Consider the following 15,317-nt stretch of genomic DNA (forward strand, 5'->3'; position numbering starts at 1 on the left):
GTAATAATTTAGTATATGCCCCTATCTGCAACGGGAATTTATTCATTTACACATACTGTTGTCGTTTTCTGTAGAGATATAGTATAGGTTGGTTATAGGGCATTTGAATATAGAAGCGTCAAGTAACATGGTAACTTGATCAAATATGCCACTGCGGCTGCTTACCAGAATTCGTCGGCGAGAGCAGGTATCTGCCGGTTCCAGATGAACCAAAAATCCAAAAAACCGTGCAAAAGGAGAATTATGCGGTCCTTGTTATTATCGCAGCCCTTTTTCACGTAATGAATTTTAATATTCTAGAAAGAAAACGGGGAATTGAAATACATTTTCAAATTGGTATAAACGCTACCTTAACAAAAGCGTTTATCCAAAGACCGCATAAGCGACAGCTTTCTGCAAAGTATACTTGGACACAGTTCTGAAATTCCCGTGTTCCTTTTTGCGGGAAAATCCCCCAAAATTTTATTATAGCACAAAGAGTATTGGTTGATTGAAGCATGTTGTATAACATACTTTAAAAATCGAAGTTCTTGACCAGATGACTTTTTCAACGGGAAGAAGTTTAGAAAAGCAGTTGTTTCGAGTATCGTAAAATTTCACGATAACGCTCATTAAATCCGCAGTTCTCTGCGTAAGCTCCTAAATAGTCGCTATTAACCTTTTGGTATAACCGAACAACTTCCCCGTTGGTTTCGTATAGCAGTTTTTCTTACCCAATGCTAGTAGTAGGCAAACTCTATGAAGGGCAGTAGATCCTGCTTTTAAGTGTATCATGCAATATTGTGGGCTACAAGCCCACATCTAAAGGCCGCATTTAACCAAGCGTTTGAACGTAGCTGCGTAGCCAAGGGGTAACGTGAATACAAGAGTCCAGGCAGGTTTATTCTGACATTACCCCCCGATATAAAAGAAGATGGCCGTGTTGGCATAAAACCCCTTGATACTTTGAAAGTTACGCCAACGATTGAACTTTGCCGCCGCCGCGCTACCTCCTCGCCTCCTCCTCGCCCCTTGCGCGCCCCTTCGCTGAAGGCCGGCTCTCCGCCCGATTTCCTGAGCGACGATTGGTCTATCTGCCGTTGCCATTGGAAACCGACGCGCGTCCGGCGTGTTCCTTGTGTTTTCTTTTTCCTTCGCGCCATTTTTCTCCTAGTCTCGGCGAGCGAATATTGCGCGCTGTGCTTTTATTGCAGCGTGCAAGCTCTATGCCGTGCTGTTGCGCGTACAACTGCAGCAAGCGGCCTGAAGATGGTTACGCGGTATTCGTGATATCTCAAGGCAAGTGTGACGGCTTGCGCACGAGTCAATGGATTCACAAGATTAGTCGAAAGACGTTTATTCCTAGAAACAACAGAGTTGTTTGCGACGTCGGGTGCCTTTCTCCCCGTAAAAACGCGTCACCTGACGCTGCGTTTTTTATTCCTGCTTGCTCCTCAATATTTTTGCGGCGGCAGCATGTTCATTGTATAAAAATAAGGTTGTCCTCTGCAGCATGCTAAATATTCTGCGAGGCTCCAAGGCTCCATCATTTAACCCACTTCGACTTCTGTACAGTCAGAAACAGGGCGCTATAATCTGCTTTTTGCTGTCAGAAATAACTGGAAAATTACAGTCTCTCGATTGCATTTGTCGCAATTATGCTAGGCTCCCTGGCCTCATTCACTAAAAATCAAAATTCGGGCTTGTAGAGGAGCTAGCCTTTCCAGCTTGTACTTGTAGTGTGTGTCGGTCACTCGGGAGCAATGAATGGTGGCCTTGAAAAACTTTTTGGCAAGTAAACCCGAGGTATTGCGGGTAATCTGCACTAGTTAGGTCATACGGCATTTTTTTTTCAATTCTTGAATGTGTCTTGCCATGCTTCGATGCACGCGTGGGTTAAAAAGTATGCATTCGTTTTATCAGGGATACGACCAATGTGCAGGGGGTCTTCACATGATCACACACGCTTCACTTTGGCCATGACTACTAGGCGTTGGCGGGTTACCTTCGCTTTGAAAGCTGGAGCTCTAAAAGCGCGATTCCGCGTATTCATTTATTGCGAGAAAAGTTATCCCATCGATGTCAAATCAGCCGGAATCATTGCGTCAATTTTCTGTATTTACGAAACTTAAAAATCAATAATGAATATAGTTATTATGTAAAAATAGGGGAACATTTTGCGAGCAACAATTCTTAACACTGTAACATATTACTCATTTCAATTGTATGCAAGATTTTTTTTTTCACCTAGCCTGAGTAATTATCTCATCGCTCTATGTTCTAGCTACATTTCACTGAAGACCAGTTTGAGCCGCCAATATTACACGAACTCGAAAAAAAAAAACAGGCCAAACGCAGTTCCATCAATTTTCTCTCACCGACCTGTCCTGAAGTAAAAGAAGCCTCCTCGACAGAGACATGAACCTCGCGCTGATAGTAGTCAGTTATTTCTGTGGCTTGCTCATTTCCCACCTCCATTTATGAGAAAACAAGAAAGTATAAGAATTAAAAGTCAATGTATAGTTGTCTCGTCAGATATTATGAGATAATAGAGATATGACTAACAACGGAAGTCAATGAAAATTGAAGTATATCAATGGGTCATGGGACGGCATCAGATTAAATAGTGATGGTTATGAATAGTGATAGGTAATGATGGTGACTGTTACGGATAATAATAGTAAATTATAGTAATAGGCCCGGATAGTGAGGTGATAGTGTTCGTTGCGGATAGTGACAGTTACGATAGGTCTCTGGCATTAGTAGATATAGTGATAGATAGGATAGCGAAAGTAAATGAATTGGCAGTTATATGCTTTCTCATTTCCGCACGTTAAGACCTATGTGCACCTTGTAATTTTTTTATTTGATTGTTGCGTTCAATGAAATCAAGCTCTTTTACACAGCGCATGAGACCACAGCATGCTTGCCCCAGAACTTCAGTGTATCGGCAATAGGGCCCACCACTTCTCCCAGTGTACCCTGCTGTCTTTTAACCACACGCGAAGTCAGTCAGGGGCCGCGTACTCATAAAATTATTTAATTCCTCCATCAGCATCATATCAAGACTGCCGTGGCAAACCTGTTCCTTGCCTCGAAGCAGCAAGCAACAGCTCAAAATTTGGTTTTATACAAAATTAACTAATGAACGCAGATTATCGCGGATCGCTAACTAGCACAGTGCCATTACAGTTGGCCTAAGCTTTCCAACGGTATACGGTTCGATGTTGCAGCTAAAATTTAGATTTTAATTGCAATTTACTAAATATCAATTAATTTGGCCCAGCAATTGATCGAAATACATGTACAATTAGCCAATAATCCAATCTCATGGTTGATCACGTGACATATACTATGCTTAGAGAGATAGCTTGACAGTAGCGAAATAGACTAAGTCCTGCTTTAACCTTCTCTAATCTTGAAGTTCAAAGCAGTAGCCTGGATCGTTTTCCGAAGTTTTACCGCGGTGACAGATTTCACGCTCTAAAAAAAAACAAACACAAAGTCAGAGGCAGTACTAGATTAAGTGCACAAAGTAAAACCTTATCATGAGACTTAAAAAGTGTCTGTAACACAGAACTCGCCTGAAAGCTTTGTTTATCAGTATTCCCCATTCAAACAGTTCTAAGAAGAAAGCAATCAATTCATGAACTTTACTTTCGGCATTCTCAATGCTTTTCTCGCAATTTTTCAAACATTTTGTGCACTCCTGGAGCGCAGACCTGGCCCAAAAGCTCGCGCTTCACTCACTGCTGCGGCTGGCCGGCGGGCGTCAAGGGGAAAAAGCGTGTCGTGCGCAGCGCTCGCCGCCGCCGCGCGAGGAGATTTGAGGAGGAAAGCGCGGCGCGGAGGAGAGTGTCGCTACTTTCAAATTATCAAGGGACTTTATGTTGGCATATCCGGTGAGACGTAAAATGAGGCAGACCTACAGCTAGTCAGGACGCGGCCATGTCAGCTACCAACGACCGCCTTCCAATGCTGTGCTAGTGAATTTTCGCTACAGATGGTAGCGCCGGCGCCAACGCAGGTTTGTATTGTTGAACGGGGCCTTTAACACTATCCAGTTAAAAACAATATGTTTCTCCTTGATTGAAAATGTACTGAGATTATCTGGCGCCAGCCACAATGCACATATCTTTCAGGTAAAACGATGCAATCTGTGCATAAGATATATTACTATTGTCATACTCAAAGTGCCCACTTCTACCGAACGCTATAGAAGCTTGCGGGTCAGGCTTGAGAGAAATAAATATATGTGTTTCTTGCATTACGGGGTACTGGGATGAGGTGGCGCCACCTACAATGAACACAACTCTCCAGAACAAACCAATGCACCTCACGCATTGAATTTATTTAAGGCTTAAACTCTGCAATCAATGGTTTATATATTGACCGGCTGATCAAATGCTGGTACACCATCATTGAAGCGGTGAATTTGCGAAGGGAGTAATGAAAACGTTATGGTCAGAGCTGTATTTTTAACATATCTCTTAACTTAGACAGACTACTAAAAGCGTATGTGCTGTAGTGTGTTTGCGCACAGTGATTACTTATAATTCTCCAGCTCTCAGTGCCTCGCCGACGAAATAGCCGTGATGTCTGTGCATGGAGCCGCGAGGAATACGTTTTGCCAGATGGAAAGCAGGAAAAGCGATAATCAACTCGAGCAGCACTTTCAAGCGGAAAAACAATTCCACATGACCTTTAGGTCGCGTTTCAGGCTCAATATGGTATGTGGTAGAGGCAAGTTCGTAGGCTTCGTTAGAGCGCATAAATCGCAATACCTTTCACCACCATGCGAGAAATCGGTTTGACTAAGACTGCTAAGGTCCGCAATCATCAACTCTTTCCAGCGCCACTAAAGCAGCCTAGCGCCGAATATGGCGGCGCACTTTTTCCCTCGGTGAAATTTGATATCTTAGATTTAACCCCGAGACGAGCAACGGGGAAGGGTGGCTGCTTCTGGCCTGCGAGACTGGGAATCCAAGGGGCCCGCAATGCTTGCATCGGGTGTCCTTTTGCTATCGAAGTATCTAGTGTACATGTTCTTGTTGTCCTTGCTGCTTCGGCAGCTAGTCGATGTTTGACCGCGATTTCGCTCTCTATAACCTCTTTGAGCTGAGCTGTGTCACTGAAATGTTTATTTCTCTTTTTTTCCTTCCGTCAGTCATGCTTGTAGGTATTGGAAACTTGTTACTTCGGGCCCTGATACAGTGCAGTTCGATCACACGCGTTACTGGTTGGTTGAGATTTACGCTTATTGATTTGAGCAAGTACATACACTAGAGATAAAATACCTCACATGTACGTCTGGCTGTCTATTTGTGCCAGCAGGGCTATGCTGTGCGTGAGGTATCTGCGCAAGTGAATGTGCAATAGCTTCCATACAGCTCGCAAGCCATTGCACAGTTCAGACGTTAACATTATGCATTGCTAATATGTGTGCATAATAGTTTTGAGAGCGTAAACTGCAGCCAAGCGTAAGGAAAAGCAAAAACTGTTACCGCTGGGCAGCCACAGAATTTAAAAAACGAATTTTTTGCTTACTCCCAGTTCTGCGTATTCATGATTTCCATATGTGCCGTTGCTGAATTCTTTCGGTTCCGTCCTGTTTTTAGGTATGAGGATAGCAGACCCATGCAACCCAATTTGCACTTTGACGTATGCCTGCATCCAAATCCACATACTGGTCCCGATAGCGAGCACAATCAGTTTTCCGATAGCAGGGGGCACCATCGTAGGTTAGTAAGGCCCGCCTGGTTTGGATAATAAAACTCTGCAAGGAAAAATGCATAAACCATCAGCGGAATTTCAAAGGTCGAGAAATTAGAGATGTGGAAATATTCGGTGTTCCGACGGCAAAATACACGTAAATATTTTATTTCATTCTGATTCTCGAAAAATACCGAATATTAAAAATGTTGTAGTTTATAGCATTTAACGTCCCAGTGCGACTAAGACTTTTAGGTTGCCCTAAAGGGTTACAAAAGTTCCGAAATTTTTAATATCTTGGTTTTCTTAACATACACTAACAGCATATGGGGCCCTTGCGTTTTACCTGCATAGAAAGGCGGCCATTGCGGATTGCATTGAATCCGCGTCTTTAAACAAAAGTCGAGGACCGTTGACCACTGAGCGACCATAGGTAGTCGTTACGAAAAATCGAATTAGACAGAGAGTGTAGTTAGTAATCTACAAAGTCTGTGGGAAGCCTCACGCCCACACACTATATAACGGCGGCGATTAAAATTGTCATGTGTTTGAGATAATGCGGGAGGCAGTAAATGAAGAAACTGGAATAGAGCTGAAAGGAACTTTTCAGTCTGCTCACTTCCGCTCACGCAAGAACTAAGCAACTAGGTGGCGGCAAAAACAGCAATCGTGAATGATCGTCGTCGGAATACGAATTCCCAATCAACTCGGCAGCGCGCTATTTAAAGCTGACAAAGAAAGAGCTAGATAAACCTTCCAAAGTAAACAAGAACAATAGGGAAGGCAGTCTTTTGCCGATCGCGGTCATCAACTTCTATCTGTCAATAACCACTTTTTAAATCGATGGAAGAAAAGAACTTGGCATTGCAAAGTCGGTCGAGCGAATCTTTGAAATGGGGCAAAGTATATAAATCTTTTTTGTGATGTCATTCAGTTTCCTGTATCAATGCGAACACGCTGCTTGCAATCTTTTGTCTTAATTAACACACTGGCGACGACCATGGTCTTTTAGACGGCTGAATGAGATCATCGTTAGGCATTCCATGGACTTGTGTCCGAAATGCCACACGTTCTTTGGTCGAAATGCGGTACGGCTGCTGTCGAATAGGTCGGGCATCGTTAGACGTTAGGATGCGATGCTTGAAGATACAAGTTTGCCGGACTTTCGATGATGAGGCAAAGCACGGGGCGCATTCCAGCAGTAAGGCACGCGGGTCGCGTTGTTGACAGCCCGAAAGGTCACTGCTAATATTGATGTGGTCGAGAACACCAGGAGTATCAATAATGTCAGACGCAAAGCATTCGGAAACCTCGTTTAATAGTTCCGCGAACGCGATGGCTCAGAGTAACCATTGCTGAGAATAATTAAGCTTCGAGCTGCACAGATGCCATGAGAAAATAAAAGCGAACGGTTGCCTTTAGTAGTTATCTGCCCGGCACTAGCCGGCCGTACACAACACTAAAAAACAAGGAGGAACGGGGAGACACTGAAGCAAACTCGTCTGAAACTCGTAGGGCACAGGAACGTTGGCCGTCGGTGGGGCTGGCAGCCGCTTTCTCCATTGAGAACGAGACCGATAGCCGTCGGAGATCGACGATGGTGCCTTATTCTGGCTGAAATCTACACCGAAAATCAAATCACGAGAACATTCCCGGTGGACGACGCAGCTGACAACAAACGTTGACGTACGGATCTGGATTCTACCCGTGCACTGTCCAATAGAAGTAAATCCATGGCCCCCTGCCGTGGCTATCTGCGTGCTACACCATGGTGCCATAACCTTCCTAAAATGCTTCGCCAGTTTACTACTCAAAATCGAAAATTCTTCTCCGGTATTCACTAAAGCGCTGACGTAACGACCATCGATGCACACAGGGATGTGTAGCGATATTCGGTCTCGTGAATCAAATGCTGTCGATTCTGCTCCAAATTCCATACCTGCTCTCACTGAGGGCACGTCTTTGTGCTGACATTTAGCGGCCCCGCCGCTGGAGGTCGGTCTACTCAGTTTTCTCGGCGGGGCTCGGCGAGCGGCCAAGCGGTGCTCGCGGGAAGTCACCTGTTGTTGAAGGTGATGGCCGGCTTGGGGATGGAGACCTGGATTGTCGGCGTGTAACCGGGTTGCGCTCTGTGCGTCACTGAGCCAATGAAGGCACACACATCGGCTGGGACGAGTCGTTTGAGACGAACCTTTTTTTGTAGGCTCTGTGCGTGGTTGTCTCCAATGTTATGAGGTCGTTGACCGAACGTGCGTCTAGGTGTAGGTAGGTCGGCGAAAATATCATCCGGTCCGAGTTCCCGATAAGGGCACCACCGGAAAATGTGACCAGGTTCCCCGCAGTGATTGGAAGGCGCCGGTTGACATAGGCCTGCCAGACGTCTGTTATGCGTATGTGTGATCGCAGTGGCCGCATATACCGTGTTGGTTGCTGTACGGGAATGTACTGCGTTGGCTGCTGGACGGGCATGCACTGGGTTGGTGGTAATGCAGACAACGGAGCTTGGGCTGGAGCTGGGCGTCGGAGGATGTCGGCGCAAGTCGGACGAGGATAGACAGGAACCGGAGAACTCTGAGCTTTAGAAACATGCAGAGAGAGCTTCGTCACTTCCTGAATCTCTTCGCGGATGATATGTGCGAGAGAATCACCGCTGGGTTGGAGCATGTCTCAAACCTTATGCCTTTCCTCGCGTCCAATTGCACGAATAAGATATCGGGATATCGGAGGTGGTTGGTAGTGCTTACAACAGCTGTAAGAGGCTCTGCAACACTCGTAGCGAGGATTGGACTGTAGCAGACAGCCGAACGCTGGTATAGTATCCGTTCTATTGTGACCGCCTCTGTTAAAAAGGAGGTAACTGTAGTTGGTGGACTACGCACAAGACCAGCAAAAAGCTGTTCTTTAGCCCCATGTATAAAGTGGCTTAGCTTTCTCTTCAGAAATGTTGGGATCCGCAAGTCGAAACAGTTTCGACATCTCCTCAACATACATCATGACGAACTCGTTTGGAATCTGTGTCCGAGATCGTAGAGCCCGTTCTGGTCGTTTGAGCCTATCCCTCTGCCTCTATGATAAGACGGCGGAACTGAGGCCACAATGTCATTGTGCCTTCTCGGTTCTCATGCTATGTCAGAGTATGGTCGTTCAGAAGAAAACGGCGTTTCGTAGCTTTAAGCTGTCGTTTCTCTGATTATAGGATGAGATTCATCCGAACTGAGTTTGCCAGTGCTCCACTGCTTCATGCGCAGTGCTGTGAAACGATTTGGATACTCGGGGATCTTGAAGGGTGTAAACAGAAGTACCTTGCGTGACCGACGTTGTGCTTTTCGTGGCTGGCCGGGGGCTTGTTGTTGAACTCAACTCTAAGGGCCCGTGTTCGGGAGGAAGGCACAGATTACTCCGGCTGACGCGATGTACTTGCGTGTTCACAGGCGAAAGCTCTGTGTCGTTGGTTCGCGGAGGGGTGTACGACATTGAGAGGTCCAATACCCAGCACGTCCACAAAAACTGTCACGAAGACAGGGATTTACGGGAAACGGAAACAGGGCAGGGACACGAAGTCAAGAGTCAAAAGTCCTACCTAGAACAAGAAGTGCACGAGAGTCTTCAACTTCTTCGTCTCTCAGGTGCTACCTGAAACCACCAGGTAACAATATATATGAAGTGTTTGGATAAGAACCCTAATCAAGGTCCCATTATCATTTTTTTAATTAATGAGTTTTTTTGTGTTGTAGGCAAACGACTCGACACAAAGGAATGAACCTCAGTTCCACAGGATACGGCGTATTTCCATCGCAAAAAATCATAAATCACTAAAGGAGGAAAACGCCGTTTTTATCATTGCAAAAAGTTGCAAGTTTGAAGTAAATTTACGCTCTATTTACTTTTATGTACACTTATAGAAACCCTTTTTAGTAAAATTGATTCAACAGGAATTACACTCAGCTTTAGAAGCAACGCGTTGGAAAAACGTCCACTTTCAACATTTATAACACACGTATACCGCCGTAAATGGCTTGCCGTAAAGCGTTTTCTCTTTATTATGCAGGTTTTGTTCTTAATTTGAGACAAAACGTCGAGCTCTAGACAGCTAGGTATGTTCTCCGCAAAGCATAGAAATGATCCGAAATTCTAAAAAGTGAAAAAAAGGTCAAATTGATTTCAGTTTAAGAAACAAGGACAATCTTCGATATTTATTAAGTTCCTCTCGAGAATCATCAGTACCTCAGAAGTATTAAGGACTAAAAAGTGTTGCATTACATTGTATAAAATTATAAAAATAAAAATAGTTATAAAGATTCCACGCAGCATACATATCCATGAAAGGGGAGGATTAAACAGATGTCGCCTTATGCCAGTGTAAGCCCACCAGAGGGAAATTTGATGGTCGTCTTTTCAGATGACACTAGTGGCCTATGGTTGGTTCTTTTCTACATTGTAGTAATATATCTCCACATTTAAATAATATTTCCTCTTCATCAATATGACAAGGCAGGATAGCATGCAGTGGATGACTACGGCATTGATGCAGTGGGGAGTTGGTAGTTCAGTTTGCAGAGCGCAATAACTTAAGAATCCTGAGCATCTTCAGAAAGCGGATGAACCTGAAGGGGGCATGGGAACGTTCTAACAGCGAGACTAAAAATGAAAATGACTTCATACTATTTTCCAACAACCCATTATGCAGGATGTAAAGCTAAGCGGGAAAGTGCGACGCATTGACCACAGGTTGGTAGGGTCTCGAATTTGACTAAATCTGAAGAGGGAACAAAACATATTAATAAGAAAAAGTTCATAAACAAATTAGCGATGAGGAGGCGGGCAGGAGAGTTCCGGATATCGCTAAAGGATAGATTTGAGCTCTAACATAGGATGACGCCATTAGCCTAGAACAAAGAATAATAATTTCAGAGATATCATTATTGAGTGCGCTGTAGAAGTTGGTGGTAGGATAGTTAGAGAGGCTAACCGTAAGCTGTTTAAGGAGATGAAAGGCTTGAATAAAAAACGCCGAAGTATGAAAGCTCCCAATCCCACAAACCAGACAGAATTGCCAGAGATATCAAAGCTAATCAATAAGCGTCAAGTGGACGATATCAGGAAGTACAACATGGTGCATGCTGTACAGAACAGAGGAAGCTTAGAGCGCTGAATAAAAATTGGGCATGCGAAAAAATCGGATGTATACACTAAAGGACAAGGCGGGTAACGTCATCACGAATATGGACAAGATAACAAAAATAGCCGAGGAGTGTTACACTCACCTCTACAGTAGCCAAAGCACCCAGGAAAATAATGAGATCGGAATTAGGGAAAACAGTCACACGTTCTGCCAGCGACGAAGGACGAGGTTAATAAAACGTTAGAAACTATGAAAAGGGGGAAAGCATATGGAGAGGATCAGGTAACTGTAGATTTGTTGAAGGACGGGGGGGGGGGGGATATTGTGCTAGGAAAGCTGGCCACCCTGAATATGCAGTGTATGGTGTCATTGACGGCACCGGAGGCATGGAAGAACGCTAAAATTATCTTAATTCATCAGAAATGGGACGCTAAGACCGTTAACAATTATAGACCAAACTTCTTACTTTATGTACCGTATAAAGTATTTATTAAGGTAATCGCTAACAGGATCAAGATAACCCTAGACTGCAATCAAGCAAAAGGTCAAGCGGGTTTTCGGAAAGGCTACTCTACTATCGATCATATCCATACCATAAACCAGCTTATAGGAAAATGCTCGAAATATAGTCAGCCCTTATACATAGCATTCATTGATTACGAAAAAGCCTTTGCCTCAGTAGAAACCAAGGTGGTCATGCAGGCATTGCCAAATCAGGGGGTGGACGAGCCGTACGTGAAAGTGCTGGAAGATATATATATAGTGGCTGCACAGCAACCATAGTTCTGGATAAAGATAGTAACAAAATTGCCATAAAGAAAGGTGTTAGGCAAGGAGACACAATCTCCCCAGTATTATTCACAGCTTGCTTAGAGGAAGTATTCAGAGACTTGGAATGGGAGCAGTTAGGGATAAGGGTAAATGGAGAATACCTAAGTAATCTGCGATTTGATGACGTTGCCTTGCTGAGCAACTCGGGGGATAACTGCAAATAATGGTTAATGATCTCCTCAGGAACCTGTATGAAGGGCAAGAGGCCACAGTCAGAACTGGGCATGGTATTACTGATTGGTTTCCGATCGGGAAAGGAGTGAAGCAAGGCTGCATACTGTCGCCCTGCCTATTTAACCTATATGCAGAGTGCATCATGAGGAAGGCCGGTCTGGACGACTCTTCAGCTGGAGTGAAGATTGCTGGAAAACGTATCAACAACCTTAGATATGCGGATGATACCACTTTAATGGCAGAAAGTGAAGTGGAACTCAAGAGACTTCTGATCCGCGTACAAGAAGAGAGTGAGAAGTTTGGGCTTAAACTGAACATTAAAAAGACAAAGACCATGGCGTCTTGCCCTATCAAGTCCTGGAGCATCAATGGACAAGAAGTGGAAGCTGTGACAGATTTTCTGTTCTTGGGCTCCAAGATTACCTCGGAAGGAGACTGAAGCCATGAAATTAGGAGACGCCTGCTTCTGGGAAAGAGAGCAATGGTTAGCCTTGACCGCCTAGTAAAGAGCAGAGACATTAGTCTGCCAACCAAGATCCGTATAACTCGTGCTATGGTCTTTCCAGTTGTGATGTATGGATGCGAGAGTTGGACTGTGAAAAAGGCTGACGGCCGAAGAATTGACGCGTTTGAATTGTGGTGCTGGCGAAGACTCTTGAGAGTTCCTTGGACTGCCAGAAGATCAAATCAGTCGATATTGTCGACCATAAACCCTGACTGCTCATTGGAGGGTCAAATTTTAAAGTTAAAGCTAAGCTACTTTGGTCATCTGATGAGAAGAGAGGAGTCGCTGGAGAAAGATTTGATGTTGGGAAAGGTTGAGGGTCGCCGGAGAAGGGGTAGGCAGCGAACGCGTTGATTAGATGGCATCCTCGAGGCACTGCAGATGAAGTTATGTGATGTTAGGAAGATAGTGAGAGACCGGAAAGCGTGGCGTGACATGGTCCATAGGGTCACGAAGAGTCGGACACGACTGAACGACTAAACTGAACTGAACTGAACTGATCTAGGCAGGAAAAATATAAAGGCGGGCTCGAAAACTAATATGCAAAAGACTAAGGTAATGTTCCACCACCTAAAATAGAAACACCTGTTTACTTTTGGTAGCGAAGTACTGGAAGTAATCGGTGAATATGGGTACTTAGGACATGTAGTAACTGCAGATACGGACCATGAAAGGGAAATAACAAGAAGAATAAGATTGGGATGGAGCGCATTTGGCAAGCACTCGCAGATATGATTGACAGCTTACCGGTATCGCTCAACACGAAAGTATACAACAGTTGCATCTTACCTGTACCCACCTATGGGGCTGAAACGTGAAGGCTAACGAAGAGGGTTCTACTTAAGTTAATGACAACGCAATGGGCTATGGAACGAAATATGGTAGGGTAACGTTAAAAGAGAGACAGCATGCGGAGTGGGTCAAAGAAATAAATCAGTTACTGACACTCGAGTGGAAATTAAGAAGAACAAATGGGCATGAGCATGACATGTAGTGCGAAGAGGGGATACCGATGGTCGCTTAGGATAACAAACTGGATTTCAAGGGAAGGAAAGCGCAGCAGAGTGCCGCAGCAAGGTTGGTGGGTGAATGAAGTTAAGAAGATCTTAGGGGTCAAATAGATGCAGCTAGCACAAGGCCAGGTTCATTGCAGTAATATGGGAGAGGTCTTCGCCCTGCGGTGGGTATGGTCACGCTGATGTTGAGGATGATGATAATGATGAATATAACATATTATGCTTTTATTTCTATCAGTGGCTTTTGTGTCTCTTCAAGTCATAACAAAGCTAACAGATTTGTCCTACCGTCGAGGCATCTACCGTTTCATTCGTCAGTACGTCCGATCGGGCACTGGCTGCGGCATCGAAACCTCTCGCCGCATTGGCACTCCGCTGTAGCTGTACCGTGCCCTGGCTGACCTTTTGATATTGGTTGAACTAACATAACTTTATTGCGGCCGCCCAAACTAACGACGGACGACTCGTCGTACCCATTATCGTCTCCAATGATACGTCAGCAATTCAACAATAGTATTGCCTCAGCAAGTGGTGTCGGTTTTGATATCTTTCTTGAAAGTATTCTTAGCCTCGTCACTGCACAACTGCTGGGTGACCTCGGACGTGCTTTCTGTTTTGAATCCGTAGATACCCTTCCTAAGCAATGTAAAATAGTTTGTTGTTTACTATCGCGTACATTGCTTAGAACAGCGGTGGTGTAACTGAGCGGTTCAACCTAACACTTGGCATATATATCGCCACGTACCTCGACTCTATACCCATTCATCCTGGGACCAATCCTAACTTTTGTCAGCGGCACCTGTCACACACAGACATGAACTACATGTGAATTCTTACCTTTGTAGAATATAGAGGGATGTCTATGTTCAAATGCTCACATCATCCTTCCCTGTCGACCTAATGCTTGGAAGATCACTTCAGTTTCTTCAGCTCACGTGTACGCAGGATATAGAGAGCCGGTTTGCTGGTTTACCACAGAGAACTAGGTGCACCAAAATAAGAGTTAGAACCACTGGGGGCTAGCATCGTTATATTTTCCGGCGATCTAGTATAGCTCTGGCTGCTCCCTCTGCACTAGGTCTCTTATAAGTGGCTTTTTCGCTGTCATGGCGGTTACAGTGTTCTGCCACAAATTGCTTCTGTGAAGTAAATCGTTGAGCTTGGCGCTTGCTTTCCGAACACCCGTGGTTGGTAGCGTGAAACCGCAGGTGGGTAGCGTCAAGCCGTGCTGTGGTCTGCCTGTTACGTTCGTGGACGTGGCTCAGTAAATTGGACGATTCAAATGTGCTTGTACTTTTGTGACGCCAGAGCTTGTACCTATCATGGCTCTTCTTTATATACTTCCATCGAGCCTCTGTTTCGCTAAATACTTTTACAACACAAAGGTTAGGGTCGCCATTTCTACCACGTATAGGTATATGACATCCTTGGTAAGAATAGTTGCACAGGAAACAACACTCACCCCGCAGAAGCCACCCTATTCGAGGCGAGGCTCCGTAATGTGTCTGTAGCAGCCCATATATCCCGCACGTAGCATAAACATCTTGGCTTAAATTAAAAACATTTAGCCAGCTTTCTCTCTCACATTGAAATTGATAAGAAAAACAAACATATTGCACAAGGAAAAATACACGTGATCCTCGCCATTATGTTTTAGGTGCGAGAAAATCAATCATATTCCACGAAGACATCCTCGTGAGCGAGACACAGAAGGACCGAAAATCTTTGAATGATTACTCGTGACGGTAAGCTTTTGTCTTGTCAGTAGTGTTTGTTCTCATCTGTTCTCTTGAAATGGCTGCAGCCAAAGTCTTCGTGTCAATAAATGTTGGGTACTGCACTGTTTTAGGCCATATGTCACGAGCGCGCACTGAAATGCTTTGTGAACATCGCCTGGTGCTAGGTTCGAGATGGGCGGTATTTAGAAGCAAGAAATAAATTATCGCGTATCCGAGAGTTAAAAGGGGCTGTGACGCTC

The 15,317-nt window shown here is 44.6% G+C and overlaps 1 protein-coding gene across 1 annotated transcript in view; it reads right to left on the reverse strand.

Moving 5' to 3' along the window:
* LOC146176789 (epoxide hydrolase 2-like) overlaps positions 1 to 14,880 on the reverse strand; it is a 33,034-nt gene extending 18,154 nt beyond the window's left edge. The window contains exons 1-3 of the mRNA XM_084581041.1: positions 14,802 to 14,880; positions 5,527 to 5,755; positions 166 to 296 (exon numbers count right to left, since the gene is read on the reverse strand). Of these exons, the coding sequence (XP_084437167.1) occupies positions 166 to 296; positions 5,527 to 5,715 (320 nt within the window). The 5' untranslated portion in view covers positions 5,716 to 5,755; positions 14,802 to 14,880. The remainder of the gene's footprint in view (positions 1 to 165; positions 297 to 5,526; positions 5,756 to 14,801) is intronic.
* Between the last annotated feature and the right edge of the window lie 437 nt (positions 14,881 to 15,317).

The sequence above is a fragment of the Amblyomma maculatum genome, chromosome 10, assembly GCF_055883805.1.
Source record: "Amblyomma maculatum isolate TAMU_Amacu chromosome 10, ASM5588380v1, whole genome shotgun sequence".
Lineage (NCBI taxonomy): Eukaryota > Metazoa > Arthropoda > Arachnida > Ixodida > Ixodidae > Amblyomma > Amblyomma maculatum.